This window comes from Schistocerca serialis, chromosome 1 (assembly GCF_023864345.2).
Source record: "Schistocerca serialis cubense isolate TAMUIC-IGC-003099 chromosome 1, iqSchSeri2.2, whole genome shotgun sequence".
In the NCBI taxonomy this organism is placed as follows: domain Eukaryota; kingdom Metazoa; phylum Arthropoda; class Insecta; order Orthoptera; family Acrididae; genus Schistocerca; species Schistocerca serialis.
Genome location: NC_064638.1, coordinates 808,422,908 through 808,441,707, shown reverse-complemented (window position 1 = coordinate 808,441,707; position 18,800 = coordinate 808,422,908). Strand labels below are relative to the sequence as shown.

Genomic DNA, 18,800 nt, shown 5'->3' with positions numbered 1-18,800 from the left:
TTGCATATTTTATCAGGATGTTGAAAGGAAAGTGCTTGAAAGCCACCAAGGACGAAAACGCTTTAGAGAACTCCGCCAGAGAATGCAAACTGAAGATGAAGATATTGGGCCGAGCAATACTTCTCCACCAGACAGCCAGACATCATCAATTGAAGGAGTTTTTGCTGTTCCCCCCAAAACTCTTCATCCTTTTCGTATTATAGAGCATGATGCTTTGAGCCTACAAAGCATGACTTCACTGGGACGTGTTGGTCGGATATTGGCTGGCTTTGTTGATGCTACTGGTAAGTTCTAACATACATTCTAGAAGTAGAAAATTGATAGAAGTTAATGCATTTTAACCCTTTTGTTTAGGAAACCAGTTTCAATAAAAAATAGTTGGGTAGATTCTGATGTGTAAATTACTATGTAACACTTTAAACTTACGCAAATTTTGCTCTATTTAAAATTTAACTTTGTTCCTATGTGGCAATACCACATGGACAGTGTAATACTTCCTGGAAGACACTCGATGTTTTTATTTACTTCTATGTGCAACCAGTTTTATGAAAGATATAAATATGCTTCTAAGTATAAGGTCTGTTCAAAAAATTCTGGAACATTCATTATTTCTCGCCAATGGTGTGTTGAAGTGAAATGTAGTTGGCATCCCTGCACACACCTGTGCTTAATGTCTAACTGGTGGAAGTGTCATCGTTGTATGCCTGTTAGTTATTGTTCAGTGCTGTATTGAGTAGAATGTTGTCGCATAGTTTGCGAATTCAGGGATGGCAGAGTTAGAGAAAGCAATGCTTATGATTTAAGTTTTGTGTGAAACTCGAGAAAACTTTTACAGATACACACCAAATGATGCAGGAAGCCTACGGTGAAGAGTATTTAAGCCATATTCAGTGCTACAAATGATTCGCATGGTTTAAAAATGGCCAGATGGAAGTTAAGGATGACCCTAATTCAGGACGCCCTTTGATCTCTACTGACGACACTCATGTCAGGAATGTCAGTGAAATTGTGCGTACCAATCGAAGACTGACTGTCCAAGTGATTGCAGAAGAATGTAACATTTCAGTTGGATCATGTCGTGAAATCCTGACACAGCATCCTGGAATGCATTATGTCGCCACCAAGTTCGTCCCAGAGCTCATGAGCAAAGAGCAGAAAAACCTTGATCTTACAAATGAGAATGAGATGTTCCGTAAGAGAATCACAACTGGTGATGAGACATGGGTCTACAGTTATGATGTTGACCAAGGTTCAATCTTCACATTGGGGTAGGAAAGGTTCTCCAAGACCAAAAAAAGCTTGTCAGGTCAGATCAATGTCAAAACCATGGTGATAGTTTTCATTAAATAAAAATACGGCATTTCAGTCTTTGATCGCTATTTTTTACTTTCAATGACTGGTTTCAGGCTAGCTGCCCATCTTCAGATCTGTTAGACAAAGTTAAAAATATAATTAACAAGAGAGATACAGTTACTGATAGAAATATCTTAGTTTACAAAAGAAATTTTGGAATGTATTAAATGCCAACATACCATATATTGCATTTACAGAGTAACTTGTCAGTACAGAACTATCGGTTCACTGCCATAACTAAAGTAAATATTAATCTGTTAAAACTTTATATCGCCGTTTTGGAGAAACCTGATTGGTAACAGTAAAAAGTGCCATCTACCTATAAGAGTTGTGCATATGTTATTTTTTCACCGTACATATTAATGGCGAAAATACTTTTTAATAAAACAATTTTTATAGTAATAACATATGAATAATCTTTTTTGAGTGGACCAGGGACCAAAATGTGCGTTTCATTTTCTTTGTATTGATTGGTGGTGGAGAGGAATGTATATAACACCCCGCCAAGTCCTCTTCCGCCGCGCCCAATTCACCTCACCACCAGTACGTTGGGGGCCGCTCTGCTGCAGCTTGTTCTTACTGGAGCGTGCTGTTGCATTCAAGAGTAAGCCTAAAACAGGTCTTTAAAAATCTCATAACAACTCTTGTGAATAAAATCACTTTGCTCATCAAGTAGTAAGTCTGGGTTTTTTCTTTGATGAGCATATATTTCAATCTCTTTGAGCATGTTAAGATAGAGACTTTTTGGAGCTTTATGTAGCACCTCCATTTGTTCATTTATATTACTCACTTCATGTTTACTATCTTTTACATGAGCTCCAAGTGCTGTCCGATTGCTATGACTGCAATGTTCCCTGTATCGAATTTCAAAATTCTGCCCTGTCTGTTCTATATAATAACTGTCACATTGAGCACATTTGATCTTGTATGCTCCAGAACTGTTATATATATTTTTCCGTTGCTGGTTTATGTCTTAGTCTATGTGTCCTGTATCCATTAGCTGCTGCTACTTGCTTAATAATACCTAGTTCTTTCTGCAACTCTTCTTCCTTTAGTGGCAATCTCAGAGCGATCTCAGAGTTGCAAAAAATAAAAAATAGCGATCAAAGACTGAAATGCCATATTTTTATTTAAAGAACGATTGTGGCAATCCCATTAAGACAATCATGTCTAGTTTTGATAGTTTTCTTTGGCTTTGCAAGTATCACTTTGTGCCACAGGGACAAACTGTTAATCGATGGTACTATCAGGGCATGTGACACCTGCAATAAAATGTGAGAAGGTAACAACCTGAAATGAAATGTGGTGAAACAATTCATGGCTCTTGCATCATGATAATGCACCTGCACATTCATCCCTGTTGGTCCATGACTATTCCACAAAAAACAAAATCACTGTGCTTGCTCATCCTCCGTACTCTCCAGACCTGACTCCTGTGGACTTCATTTTATTTCCAAAGTTGAAAACTCTGTTGAAAGGACAAAGATTTTCACCGATAGATGAGATAAAAGAAAATTTGCAGATGGCACTTCACACAATCCAGTAAGGGGTATACCAAGACTGCTTCTGGAAGTGGAAACTGCATTGCGAGCAGTGTACCAAGTTGAGGAGAGTATCTCAGTGGAGACCATGCACAACAAGTAAAAGGTAAGCATAGAAAAATTTTGTGGACAAGTTTGGAATTTTTTGAGCAGACCCCATATGCCACTGAAAAGTTTTGTGTAAGGAATTTTTTTAAATCTAAAGTTTTTCACAATGTTTTAGTTGTACTTTTGAAATTCCAACATGAATGATGATATGAGGTTCAAGAGCAGTTCTTATTTGCAATGAAACATAAATTCACTTTGCTTTTTACAAACTTCATTCTGACTAGCGAGTAGCATGATAGAACCTTGTACCATCTTTTCATATCCATAGTAGACAAATGTCCTGTGCCATCCAGTCGCATGTCTTTTTTGGCCATTACAGCAGCTGGTCCTTTTTTTTCTTATTTGAATTAAAGGAGCTCTCAATAGAACTACTACTAGATCATCTTTGCTTTGCTGCTTGATTTTTCTGTGGAACAATAAGCCCCTACATATGGCTTTCTTTAACTCAGCTAAGGTGAATGTGCTTTTCTGATGCATTCCACTTGCTACTCTGTCAAGACATCAAGCATTCGCTATTATCAGATCGAGTGTATGTAATATTTTTGAACACGATTATGTACAAGGTTGTCACTGAATCAACCTACAACTCCCATGAATTGATTATATTCTACAATTTCCCTGGGATGAGTCACCTTGACTGATTTCGCAACTTTTTGTCATAACTTTCTACTTCAGTCACTGTGCTTGTTACAAATCTGTTGTGTAGCTACTTTACAGCAGAATAATGTAAATTTCTTGTGGAAAAGTCTTTCATATTTTACAACCCTTTCAGATCTCTTCATTTTCAAGACACAGTCAAATGTATATTCCTTTAGGTGATTGGGTTGTTGCATAGGCTAAGGGTTCCTCTTTCCTCTAGTTCAGTTTGCAAATCTTCGTGCACCAGAATCAGAGATGGTTTTATTGCACATGATTGTAGTGGCAACTGACCGAATGTTTTATCCTTTTGGGTTAGTTGAAGCTATTAGGTCACCACATATTATTTTACAAGATAACAACTATACCTAAAAACAGTGTATTAATAGACGTGGAAGCTATGCAGCTTATATCCAATGAATATAACTTAACATTTGTGAATTGAAACAGAATACCAATAGTCTAATCAGCAGGTGCTTAAAAAGGTGGATAGTGGTGGGTGGTATCTTACAAATGGTCAGAATTTTAGAACTTTCCCCCAATGAATTCCATGACAAAAAGCAGTCATGCATTTCTTGTGCAGATTTAAATTTCCAAAATTTTCATGGGAGAAGTCTTTTTGCACCAGATACTAAACAAGACACAGAGCTTGAAAGAAAGATAAAATTTCTCAGATTATTAAAAAAGCAAAAAGCGCATAGTTAGCATTATAACTTTAATTTTGCAACATTTTTAGAAGCAAAATGGAGTTGCCTGAACAGTCAATGTTTATCAACTTCAAAGGCTCCACCAAGCAATGAGATTTTCATTTCTGCTTTTATATGACATTTTGGTGACTCAGTGGGCTGGTGTTCTTTGCACACCCAAAGTAGTTGGTACTCTCCAACGATCCACCACCATCTCCCATCACTGCTTGAACCATTATCGAAAATGAGGCTTCTTCACAAAGTACTGCGGTCCTATTGCTAGGCCATGGACTTGATACTTCTGCGTGTGTGCCCTACCAAAAATGCTATAAAGCTGAACAGAGGGGTGACTTGCCTCTCTATATTGAGTATTTTGTAAAAACAATTCCCTGTTTCCTTCGATGCAGATTATTTATGCTGAGAGTCCCCCCCCCCCCATGAACCATGGACCTTGCCATTGGTGGGGAGGCTTGCGTGCCTCCGTGATACAGATATCCATACTTTAGGTGCAACCACAATGGAGGGGTATCTGTTGAGAGGCCTGACAAACATGTGGTTCCTGAAGAGGGGCAGCAGCCTTTTCAGTAGTTGCAGGGGCAACAGTCTGGATGGTTGACTGATCTGGCCTTGTAACATAACCAAAACGGCCTTGCTATGCTGGTACTGTGAACAGCTGAAATCGAGGGGAATTTATGGACGTAATTTTTCCCGAGGGCATGCAGCTTTACTGTATGGTTAAATGATGATGGCGTCCTCTTGGGTAAAATATTCCGGAGGTAAAATAGTCCCCCATTCGGATCTCCGGGTGGGGACTACTCAGGAGGACGTCGTTATCAGGAGAAAGAAAACTGGCGTTATATGGATCGAAGCGCGGAATGTCAGATCCCTTAATCGGGCAGGTAGGTTAGAAAATTTAAAAAGGGAAATGGATAGGTTAAAGTTAGATATAGTGGGAATTAGTGAAGTTCGGTGGCAGGAGGAACAAGACTTTTGGTCAGGCGAATACAGCGTTGTAAATACAAAATCAAATAGGGGTAATGCAGGAGTAGGTTTAATAATGAATACAAAAATAGGAGTGCGGGTAAGCTACTACAAACAGCATAGTGAACGCATTATTGTGGCCAAGATAGACACGAAGCCCACACCTACCACAGTAGTACAAGTTTACATGCCAACTAGCTCTGCAGATGACGAAGAAATTGAAAAAATGTATGATGAAATAAAAGAAATTATTCAGATAGTGAAGGGAGATGAAAATGTAATGGTCATGGGTGACTGGAATTCGGTAGTAGGAAAAGGGAGAGAAGGAAACGTAGTAGGTGAATATGGATTGGGGGGAAGAAATGAAAGAGGAAGCCGCCTGGTAGAATTTTGCACAGAGCACAACTTAATCATAGCTAACACCTGGTTCAAGAATCATGAAAGAAGGTTGTATACATGGAAGAAGCCTGGAGATACTGACAGGTTTCGGATAGATTATATAATGGTAAGACAGAGATTTAGGAACCAGGTTTTAAATTGTAAGACATTTCCTGGGGCAGATATGGACTCTGACCACAATCTATTGGTTATGAACTGTAGATTAAAACTGAAGAAACTGCAAAAAAGTGGGAATTTAAGGAGATGGGACCTGGATAAACTGACTAAACCAGAGATTGTACAGAATTTCAGGGAGAGCATTAGGGAACGATTGACAAGAATGGGGGAAAGAAATACAGTAGAAGAAGAATGGGTAGCTCTGAGGGATGAAGTAGTGAAGGCAGCAGAGGATCAAGTAGGTAAAAAGACGAGGGCTAGTAGAAATCCTTGGGTGACAGAAGAAATATTGAGTTTAATTAATGAAAGGAGAAAATATAAAAATGCAGTAAATGAAGCAGGCAAAAAGGAATACAAACGTCTCAAAAATGAGATCGACAGGAAGTGCAAAATGGCTAAGCAGGGATGGCTAGAGGACAAATGTAAGGATGTAGAGGCTTGTCTCACCAGGGGTAAGATAGATACTGCGTATAGGAAAATTAAAGAGACCTTTGGAGAAAGGAGAACCACTTGCATGAATATCAAGAGCTCAGATGGAAACCCAGTTCTAAGCAAAGAAGGGAAAGCAGAAAGGTGGAAGTAGTATATAGAGGGTCTATACAAGGGTGATGTACTTGAGGACAATATTATGGAAATGGAAGAGGATGTAGATGAAGATGAAATGGGAGATATGATACTGTGTGAAGAGTTTGACAGAGCACTGAAAGACCTAAGTCGAAACAAGGCCCCGGGAGTAGACAACATTCCATTAGAACTACTGACGGCCTTGGGAGAGCCAGTCCTGACAAAACTCTACCACCTGGTGAGCAAGATGTATGAGACAGGTGAAATACCCTCAGACTTCAAGAAGAATATAATAATTCCAATCCCAAAGAAAGCAGGTGCTGACAGATGTGAAAATTACCGAACTATCAGTTTAGTAAGTCACAGCTGCAAAATACTAATGCGAATTCTTTACAGACGAATGGAAAAACTGGTAGAAGCCGACCTCGGGGAAGATCAGTTTGGATTCCGTAGAAATATTGGAACACGGGAGGCAATACTGACCCCACGACTTATCTTAGAAGCTAGATTAAGGAAAGGCAAACCTACGTTTTTAGCATTTGTAGACTTAGAGAAAGCTTTTGACAATGTTGACTGGAATACTCTTTCAAATTCTGAAGGTGGCAGGGGTAAAATACAGGGAGCGAATGGCGATTTACAATTTGTACAGAAACCACATGGCAGTTATAAGAGTCGAGGGACACGAAAGGGAAGCAGTGGTTGGGAAGGGAGTGAGACAGGGTTGTAGCCTGTCCCCGATGTTATTCAGTCTGTATATTGAGCAAGCAGTAAAGGAAACAAAAGAAAAATTCGGAGTAGGTATTGAAGTCCATGGAGAAGAAATAAAAACTTTCAGATTCGCCGATGACATTGTAATTCTGTCAGAGACAGCAAAGGACTTGGAAGAGCAGTTGAACGGAATGGATAGTGTCTTGAAAGGAGTATATAAGATGAACATCAACAAAATCAAAACGAGGATACTGGAATGTAGTCGAATTAAGTTGGGTGATGCTGAGGGAATTAGATTAGGAAATGAGACATTTAAAGTAGTAAAGGAGTTTTGCTATTTGGGGAGCAAAATAACTGATGATGGTCGAAGTAGAGAGGATATAAAATGTAGACTGACAATGGCAAGGAAAGCGTTTCTGAAGAAGAGAAATTTGTTAACATCGAGTATAGATTTAAGTGTCAGGAAGTCGTTTCTGAAAGTATTTGTATGGAGTGTAGCCATGTATGGAAGTGAAATATGGACGATAAATAGTTTGGACAAGAAGAGAATAGAAGCTTTTGAAATGTGGTGCTACAGAAGAATGCTGAAGATTAGATGGGTAGATCACATAACTAATGAGGAGGTATTGAATAGGATTGGGGAGAAGAGGAATTTGTGGCACAACTTGACTAGAAGAAGGGATCGGTTGGTAGGACGTGTTCTGAGGCATCAAGGGATCACCAATTTAGTATTGGAGGGCAGCGTGGAGGGTAAAAATCGTAGAGGGAGACCAAGAGATGAATACACTAAGCAGATTCAGAAGGATGCAGGTTGCAGTAGTTACTGGGAGATGAAGAAGCTTGCACAGGATGGAGTAGCATGGAGAGCTGCATCAAACCAGTCTCAGGACTGAAGACCACAACAACAACATGCTGAGAGTATGTGTCTGTACTGCCAGGACAAGATCAGCCTAAAAGACAAAATAGATTCTTAGAAATTTGACAAATTCATGGCTTAGGATTGATTCATTATTCGTTGTTTTGGAAAATTCTGACCAGATGTCTGATCATGCATGACAACAGGACAGGTCCTGTTGACAGCATTGAAGAGTTTCGGAGGGCTGACTGATAGTAGCAGCATAACAGATAGTGTGCTGTCTCGATGAGCTCATCTGTGAACAAATGCAAGATGTTCCCTGAGGTATATTCAGGAACGTCTGAATGACACCTAGATGTAATGTCTTCTTGTGCAACCAGAGATATCTTTATATTGATAAATTGAGTGCATGGTTCTTTGAACATCTGTTATTCTTTGAGACTGAGTAAATGGTGTCAACACAGGAGCAAATGGTCATGAAGAATTGTCATTTAGCTCGAGGAATTGGCGTCAACTACATGAAGAAAATGGTGGGGGAAAATTTGTAGATCTGAACTCCTCCAAAGAGTTCGCATTGCCAGGCAATCTGATGTAATCTGACAAAATTGTTCAAATTTGACCTTGCACCCTTTCCAGTGCATATCTTCTTTGAAGCTCATATCAGCAAGGACACAAAGTCCGCACTGCGTGCAGCATTAACTCTGATACGAGAAGAAATGAACCTTCGGGTGTACAGATATGCAGCAGTTGATGGTTACCTTTTTTATTTTTTAGTTTTTTAACTCATCCACAACAGTTGTTACAGCATCACAAGAAAACTTTTTATCCAACACATCAACAGAAGCAGCTCCATTTTGATGTTGGTGACTGAAATGGCTGCTAAAGGACATTGTGGTTAAGCAGGCAATAAAAGGTACTGATGTGATGTTATAATTCCCTCAGTGTTTTGTATTCATCAGCACCATGCAGGTTCAATCCACAGAATATTCTTCCTCTTCATACTACTTCAATTCTATTAGAACAAGGAAAGAAAGTTAGTGCCATTTGTGAGAAAAACTGTTCCTGTCTGACTTGGTATTTACAAGTAGACAACCACAACTGCTTGCCAAATTTCTGAAGCAGGGGAAAGATTTCTTGTGACATTGTATGTTTACACATGAACAGCCACAATGGTCAATCAGTGGCAGAACTCGAATTCAAACTTGTGAGATTGCCACCTACTCACCAAGTCACCCAGTGCCATTCTTTTCAAACCTAAAAGCACAAGCATGGCTGGGTAAACAAAAAGATACCATCAGTTTTGGCTGAATGCAAAAAGAGGAGGGCCGATTCCTGTAACAATGAAAAATGTAGCTGCCGATTCATTGTGAAAATGATTTTTGCAAATGTGTGAAGGGATGTAGCACAGGGCCTGCAGCTGCAAAACATTATGGCTCTGGTGCTCTGTCATTTTCAAACCTTGTTGTGGCCTTTCCCCAGTTGAACATAGACGAGGAGGATGCTGAAAGGGGATTACAGCAATAGTAAAACCATAACTGCCATTGCCATTGCTGAGGAGGAAGAAGTTGATATCCTATTTGACTTGCAATATGGACTAAGGAGGTTAAGGCATTAATTTTGTTGTGCAATTCTGTATCCTGTTAAATGTTTTTTTCACTTATAGTAACTTTCATTCTTTAAATATACGTTTAGCTATTAAGAAATGACATTTTATTAGATATAATGGGGATTTTTTTTTTGTATAATTCAGAAATTGGTTGTCTATGTAGTTACATACCTATACCTCATTGAGGGTAGAGAGAGGGAGTTCTGGATGTTGAGCTTTGACTGTTGGATGCAACTATCATTAAACCTGTAAAAAAATTATACAGTTAGAATTATAAACCACTAACCTTTCCTTTTTGTAGTTCTTTTTGTTAATTTGAGAATTTTGCCATTTCTCTGAAGCTCTTTGTCTTGGTAAGTATGAGGTGTAAAATTACGTTCAATCAGTGCAAATTCAGGAAAATTTTACACTGTACAAGAAAGGGTGCGTTTTGTTGTAGGGTGTAAGGGAAAAAAATTACACATAAAAATGAGTGTGTCATACTTTCCCAGTTTTTTTGGCTCTCCTCAAGTTAGCACAGGGTTCTTGAGGTTGCAATCTAGAATTTTACACTACACACCTCTACATACAACGTACTAAAAGTCTGTAAAATTCACACCTTTTGTAAGGTACAATGTACCTGCATGCTGGATTATAGAAGTTACAAGAATTGTGATCAGTAATGCAACAATATTCTTAGGAAACACATTTTCTGCACTGTGGTATTGTGGTGAGCTGATGGGAGGTAAAACTTTCAATGGTTTGCATAGCAAAGGCGATGTTACGGCACACCAGTATGTTTCTACTATTGATGCCCTGGACACATTGTATACTATTGCAGAGAAAGAAGAGGGTTTTTGGGAACTACTATGCTGCCAGATGCCAACAATCACAGCAGTTCCAGTAACGCAGTCAAGCACAGACAATTACAGTCAACCTGTGAGACAAAGCCTATCACCATACCATGGATGAGATCACTCCCCAACACACCACAGCCATTCCTCCACAAAGGTACCAGTAGCTTGCTCTACTACTGAATTCAAGAAAACTAAGTGAGGTGATGATCTGTCAATGTGAGGTCACCACAGATGAAATTCCTCCATGGATGAGTCACTAAGATGTCATGAAATCTCAGTGACATGGTCATTGACAGCTAACCTGTCCCGACATTAGTCGACTCAGACTTGCTTTTCTGTAATGTCAAATGCTTATCATCACCAGCTAAAGAAGACTGTGTTAAGTTATATAAAAGTGGTTGTGCTGAAAGATGCAAATGGGAAGTACTTTCAGTCAACAGGAACATGTATTGTAAGAATAACTATGTATGACAGAACGCTGCCCTTTGAATTTGTCATTTTCTCATAATGTAGTCATAAGGTTATTCTCAGGCGGGACTTGTTGCATTCATGACTAGTCGTGTAGTCTGGAAGATAAAGAGCTCCAGAGTGAAGAAGCTGTACCATATATAACAAACACTGGTCTGTGCAATTGTGTGCCATTGAAGACTTTGTTGTTCCGCCATTATCAACGAGATCAGTTGCGGTCGCCAGTCCAGATGTTCAGTTAAACTGTGAAGATTTTGTCAGTTGCCAAAAGCTACTGAGGCTCATAAAAAATCACATACCAGCAATGATGATAAACATTTTAGGTGGTCCAGGAAAACCCTAGATCACTAATTGTCATGAGAAGGCACAGCTTATCATCAAACGTGTGTGCATAGGTTCGACCGAATCAATCCAAGATAGGCAGATTAATGCCATCAACAAAGAATTGTGCTCCACTACCACCACAGGCAACGCAGGAAAGGAAGCTACTATCGAACTGCCAATAGGATGTGGCCTGACTGAAGAACAACGTTGGCAGCTGTTAGCTGGTCTGTGCCAATTTGCAGATGCCATTAAATCTGGAATGGAGAAGTGACAGGCTAAGTGGGAAATGGTAAAAAAGGGTAAAATACTGTACCAACACTGCTAATCATACACTATTTATCCAGCATTTGTACAGGGTGTCACCATCTGAGTGGCGTATAAACCGGAAGAAGGTGGAGAGATGGTGCAAGATGACATCATTGAATCTTCAGAGTGTCCTTGGCCGTCTCCTGTGGTCCTTGTAAAGGAAAAGGATGGCACATGGCATTTCTGCATTGTCTACAGATGACTGAACAAAATAATGAAGAAAAATGTTTGCCCACTGTTGCGCATTGTTGACATCCTAGACTGTCTTAGAGGAGCAGAGTGTTTCTCAACATTGGACATGCACACAGGCTACTGTCAAATCAAGGTTGATGATGAGGTTGACTGGGAAGAGATGGCCTTCATAACTCCTGGCAGCCTCTGCGAGTGTAAAGTTTCACTGTTTCGACACTGTAACATTCCAGCCACCGTAGTGTATGATGGACAAACTGCTTTGACAGCTTAAATGAGTGGCATGTCTTTGCTGTATGAACGATCTGTCATTTTTTCAAAGATAACTAGAACAACATCTAAGCCACATGAAAGCAGTGATGAACTGTGTTCAGATTGCATATCTCCTCCCGTGTCCAAAAAATTTCCTCATTGCCATCCAAGAAATAAAAAATCTTATGGAGCCTAGTGAATGGTGAAGGAGCTTGTGCAGATCCAGAGAAAATTGCTGCGCTAGTGTCATTCCTAGTCGAGGGAAAGGGAAATTTTATCAGAATTCAATGAAGGCACGGTTGGGCAAAGAAATCTGGGGCTGCTGGCGGACCAGGCCAGGCAAGATAAACGTGGCACTCATGGACGCGGAGCTGCGACAGCGGTATTGCACGTACAATTTGTTCCAAGTGGAACAAAAAAGAGGCAGGAAACTGCAACATTGCTTTAAGTTATTGCGATGTATGAGGTGGGACGCTCTGTCAGAGCCAAGAGTGGCAATTTGTAAATGGCTGACTTGTGGGAATCCCTGCCATAGTTTCTGTTTCTCTCTGACACTACATCAGAAGTGAGGGAGAAACCTATATAAATAGACGGGCAATTTTAGCTTGACGGAGTGTGCCAGGTCAGTCGAGCGGGACGGGCCTGTGCTGGTCTGCACTTATATGGGCCAGTGTGGCAGCAATGTTATAAGTATTCTGCATAAACTTGTACTTCATTTCTCTGTACTTGTTTGGGCTATATTCCACCTCTGAGGACACAACACCGGGATGGGACGGAACGGTAGCCTGGAAATTGGAGATTGCACGGTCTGCCTGAAAGAGGGCAGTGACAGCGATCTACAGCGGGTCCAGGAGAGGCTTGGTTCAATTCGAGTCTATGGCCCACATTTGCTTTTCACCTGGCGTACCGGGGTCTGGGCGAGGCGTATGCTGCGGGAGGCGCAGCAGCACTGCGACAGCACCAGAGACGGCGGCGGGTGTTGCCATTTGGCAAGCACCACTAGCAGCAAGTTGCAGCACAGTGTCCAGGAGGGTGTGGGTTCGAGTCTGGTCCTGTCATGGAAGCAGTGGTGGCCCAAAGGTCGCCGGTGACCAGCACATCCACCTTCGTCCTATGGTCGAACAGAGCAGGCCAGACGGGCCAGAGGGCGGCGAGGACCAGAGACTGTAGCAGTCTCCAGAATCGCGAGCAGCAGTGCGGTGCAAGTCTCAACGCATTGGCGGGCGGCAACCGGGGAGAGTGCGACCAGCTTCGAGCAGAGTGGCCTTGATGATGGCTGCAGCGGCGTCGACATACCAGGAGTCTGCTGAGCCAGCTGGACTCGGGGCACAACGTGTAGGTGGCACGCCGACACTATGCTTCACCATCGAGTAATGTAAAATAGCTGAATAAAGAAATGTTACTGAATACCGCTGTATCACTCTGCACTGCCCCTTGACGCTCTTGAACTTGCTTGGCCTCTTGACAAAATATGGCGCGGTGGGTCCCAGCTTCAGCTCGGCCATCTGGAGTCTCGGGTTCGACCCCACAACCCCGCAACAGTGGTGTCGGAAGTGGTGCTGGTTACAACGCTAGTACCAGATTTCCACTCCCACATCTTACGTCGAGCAAGTAGCATTGTGGTGTGTAGAGGGGTAGTTGAGGTGTTTGGTTGCATTAGTGATGGGTGGTCATGCACTTCTTGTTACGTCTTGTCATTCGGGAGGTGTTCGTCCATACCAGTATAGGGAGGAAAGCAGGACTGTTCACCTGCACATGAGCAGGATGTGGATGGGTGAGTGATGTTTGATTTATGGTTTATGTGTCATTCTTTTGTTAATTAGGATGGACTTTTTACAGGTGTCTTTTGTAAGGCCAGAGGGGCCTGTAGATTTATCTGGATTCAGGGGAAATGGGGGACATGACAACATAGCGCCTAAGCAATGTAATTTCTGTAACCTGTCAGGTCACGGGTTACTATGTACAAAGTGGATGCCAAAGAATTGTTTTATTTGTAAGAGATTTGGTCATTTAGTGCGCAATTTTCGAATGTAGATGGGCGTTGATTCGCCACAAGAACGAAGTTTAAGGAGTAGCAGAGTGAAATTGATGGCAACAGTGGAGCTATAAGCAAGGATGGTGGAAACACGGCAAGCAGCGGAGGCTGTGGCAGTGACTGCAGCAGAAGCTGTAGCCACTCTAACAGAGCAAATTCGGGTATTGTCAGAGACGAGGATAAGTGGCAAAGAAAAATATGAAGAATTAGCAGATTTGAGGCATTGCGAGTAGGGGAAGGGACATCGGGTGAAAGTAAATTACAAGTCATGGAGTGTCATAGACCGATTGACCTGGCAATTGCGGCATTGATTAACCCCTTTTCAGGTAAAGCAACGGAGGATTTGTCGGTATTCCTTAATGACATTATCACAATGGCTGAGGCCAATGGGTGGTTGGATGTAATAATGTTGAGAGTGGCGAAGTTACGCTTAATAGGGGAGGCCAAGTCGTACATATTGTACCATGAAACGTTGAATAATGTGGGACGTTTTCAGAGCTTGAGGCTGGGTTACGCCAGAGGTACCAAAAACAGAATAGTACCATATTTTTTCGTGAAAGATTTAGTGCGTTAGTTATGAGGAGAAATGAGACTGTGGAGGTTTTCTCAGACAGGATTCAAAAACTGAATGCACAAACATTCGAACTGTCACAGAATGGGGAGACTAATAAAGTGATGTTACAAGAGGCCGAGAACAGGGCGTCACATGTGTTTTTGCGGGGACCACCGCTGGAGATGTCACGTTGGGTGAGAATGGAGAAGCCCAGTGATTCTGCGGCGGCTCTAAGGATTGCCACATACTTAGAGGGGGTAGATCATACGACGAAGCAAAGGGTGGAGTATAGAGTCCTGGCAGTGTAAATTAAGTGTTTTAGTTGTGACCAGGTAGGGCACATTAGGAGGCAATGTCAGCATCAGTTGCGGTGTTACTCATAAGGGGAAAATGGGTCACCGGAAAGTGAACTGCATGAGTAAAAATAGAGGGGAACTTCGGCGGCAGCAGCCATTAAATGAGAATGCGATTGCTTCAGCCATAGGAGAGCAGTCCCAGTGAAATTAGGTAAGGCACTTGTAGGTGCACAGACAGAATGCTGGTTATTAGGCTTGGTGAATTGAATGGAACAAAGGTTTCTGGTTGACACAGGGGCACACGTGTCTGTTATTAGTCTGGACCTAGTTAGCAGGAGAAGGCTTGAGCCACCACATTATAGGTTGCGTGGGGTGGGAGATAAAAAAGTGGAGTCATTGGGTACGATGGTATTTCAATTCATGATCGCAGGAACTAAGTTTAGTAAGCAGGTTGAGGTGTTACCAGGTGTGGGTGAGGGGTATTCGGTGATTCTCGGACTGGACTTACTTGAAAGACGACAGTGCAAAGATAGATCTTTGGCAACAAACAGTGGAACTCGATGGAACTGTGTTTCACATGGGGGAAACGTTTGCAAATGGGTAAATGTCGCAAGGCGCACTTAACATGAAGGCGACGCCAGCTAAACTGCGAACGGATTCATTAAAGATCGATCAGCAGGATACATACCGGCGGATACAGGGAAGATAGTTTGGGTTTCAATAAATACTGTCTGACTAAAGGATACTTTGTACATGGTGGAGCCACTCTCGAGTAATGAGGAGTTTGATAATGCGCACTGTTTTGTGCAGAGGAGTTTAGCTCACGCAAGTTAAGTGGAAGGAGATTATAGAGTTCCTGTGAGTATAGATAACTTCAGCAGAGCGGATTTTAGCTCGTTGAAAGGATTGTTATTTGCCACGTTGGGGGTTTTTGATGAAGATGACCTCGATAGGTAGGATTTAGAGGCAAGCCATAAGCAAAATGTCGATGCAGCGCAATTAAGGGGAAAATTACAGCATTTGCAGGGAGACGACAGGATCGCGTTGGAGGAATTATTATTGACATTTAGCGATTTATTCGGAATGGAGGGTAGGTTACCAGCAACACTGATTACGGACCATCACATACCAAAGAAGGATAATACACCAGTGTTTAGGAAACCATATAGGATATCATGTCATATGCAACTGCTACTAGAGTAGTTTATACAACAACTACTACAGGATGGAATCATAGAGCATAGTGGTGGTCCATATTGAAGCATTGTAGTTCTCGTACGTAAGAAGTCAATGGATGCTACAAGGAAATACAGGTTTTCTTGTGATTATAGGTTTCTGAATGCGAAAACCATTTCGGACGCATATCCGATTCTGAATATCGCACACACATTGGACAATCTGGGACAATATAAGTATTTTACGACAATGGATTTACGGAATGGGTACAATCAGTTTGAAGTAGTGCCAGAGAATAGGGCAAAGACAGCTTTTACTGTTCCTGGGGGACACTATCAGTATATACGGGTTGAAGAATGAACCAGCAACTTTTCAGAGATTATTAGATGGGATTTTAAGGGGATTGGAACCAAAGACATGTATGGTTTACCTAGATGACATTACAGTATTTTCGAAGGATGCACTAGAATACGTATCATGTTTAAGAGAAGTCTTTTGAAGATTGCGGTTGGGAAGGTTGACATTAAATTTAGAAAAATGTAATTTTGCACAGATGCAGGTCAAATATTTAGGTCATGTAATCAGTAAATAAGGGGTTCAAACCAATCCTCGGTTAAGAGGCCGTTCAGAATTTTCTGACACCACATACAACGAAGCAATTACAATCATATATTAGGTTATTTTCATATTATCGTAAATTTGTAAAAGATTTTGCTAAAATAGCTGAGCCATTAACAAAGCTTTTAAAGAAAGGGGTTAAATTTCAATGGACAGAGAAATGTCAGGAAGCTTTCGATTAATTAAAGATGAGATTAGATTCTGGTCTGGTGTTGGTATTTCCGAATTTTGAAGAAAACTTCATATTATCATGTGACACTTCAAATGGTGCAGTAGGATGTGTTTTGAGGCAAATGGTGAATGGACAGAAGCATCCAGTGGCGTTTGCTTCTGGAGAGTTAAATAGGGCAGAGCGGAATTATTCCACAACTGAAAGGAGATGTTGGCTGTAATATATGGAGTAAAGCATTTTCGTTGTTTTCTTTATGGTAGGAAGTTTAAGGTTGTGACGGATCATGCAGCGTTGAGATCCTTCTAGTCAGTTAACACGGTGTGCTCTAAAATTAAGTGAATGTGACTTTGAAGTAATTCATAAGCCAGGAAAGAAATACAAGAATGCAGATGCATTAAGTCGCAAATTAGACACATTAGAAGCAATGGGTAAGAGTGTTGTGGAATGGCAGAGGGCAAAAGCAGAGGATGAGGAGTGCCAGAGTTTTAGAACTCAACCACATTTCATTGTGGAGGGAAATTTGTTGTGTAGAGTTACCAGGTGCAGACCACGGGTAGTGGTACCAAAGAGTTTGAGAGAGGAAGTCTTAAAGGATGCCCATGATCATATGCTCTCGGGGCATGGTGGTCGTCGAGCAATGGGAAGACGAGTAGCAGTACGATTTTGGTCGCGCACTTGGAGAAGGGATGTGAAACAATACGTAGCAAATTGTGGTGCTCCGTGTGTGCAGCGAGTGGATGTGACGCGCACAAGAATTCTATTGCAACGGTTACCAGAGGCTTCAAAACCATTCGAGTTTATCAGGCTAGATATTTGTGGCCCATACAACAAAACACCAGCAGGGAATCATGTTTTAACAGTAATTGATCACTTTTCATGGTTTCTATCCATGGTCACGATACCAGGCCACCACGCAAGTACGGTAGCACAAGCTTTAGTCAGTACCTGCTTATTGAAGTTTGGGGTGCCTGATACCATAATTACAGATCAGGGAACGAACTTCATGTCCGAATTAATGTCAGAGTTATGTCGTTTATTGAGAATTAAAAAAATTACAGACCAGTCCGTTTCATCCACGCGCGAATGGGAGAATGGAGTGAGTACATAGGACAATTTCGAAAATGTTAAGTTATTATGTGAATGGAAACCATGATAACTGGGATGTTTATCTTCCATACGTGGTATCAAGTTATAACACAAATACATTCGAGGGTCAGAATGTCAGTGTTCAAGGTGGTCTGTGGAAGAAAGACGCCATCGCCATTTGATGTTCTATGTCCGAAATAGGGAGCTAAAGGAGACGCAGTGAGGGAATCTGCACGAACAATATGGGAAGTCTGGAAGAGGGTACAGAAGGCTAATGCGAAAGTGTTTGAGAGGCAGGAAGATCTGAATAAGTGGTTGGGACCTTTACCACAGTACAGGGTAGATCAATGGGTATTAATCACAAATCCATATACACCTAAGGGAAAAACGAAAAAATTCTTGACGAAGTAGCATGTACCATACCAGGTCATGGACATGACTTTACCTGTGAATGTTAAAGTGAAGCTGCCAACAAAAACATCCATTATCCATGTGAGTAGAGTAAAGCCTTTTAAAGGAATGGTGGACAGATTACCTCAATTACAAGGAAGTGACCCGATTGCAGAGGCTAGGCAAAGCAATTGGAAGGAGGTGGTCTCGGGGGAAGGAAAACAGAGGACACACAACATTCCGTATGCATTATGGTCACGGATGGAGTAAATTATTGTATGTGTAATATTATATGGCGTGTTTACATTTTGTGTTTTTGTATCAGGGGATAATTTGCATTTTGTTTTTGTGTGTGTGGCTTTTTCTCTCTTTTTCTCACATTTTGGTGGGTCCAATAATTGTTGCTTTTTTCTTGTTGATTATCCAAGTTTTTTTGTCATTGTATGGGGGAGATTCAGAGAAATCGATAGGGTCAGAGTGAACTATTGGGAATTTTTGAGGATGT

The 18,800-nt window shown here is 41.3% G+C and overlaps 1 protein-coding gene across 1 annotated transcript in view; it reads left to right on the top strand.

Annotated features, from left to right (window-relative positions):
• The window catches only part of LOC126484071 (WD repeat-containing protein 44), a 158,882-nt gene that overhangs the window by 42,236 nt on the left and 97,846 nt on the right, over positions 1 to 18,800 (top strand). The window contains exon 3 of the mRNA XM_050107443.1: positions 17 to 284. Within this exon, the coding sequence (XP_049963400.1) occupies positions 17 to 284 (268 nt within the window). The remainder of the gene's footprint in view (positions 1 to 16; positions 285 to 18,800) is intronic.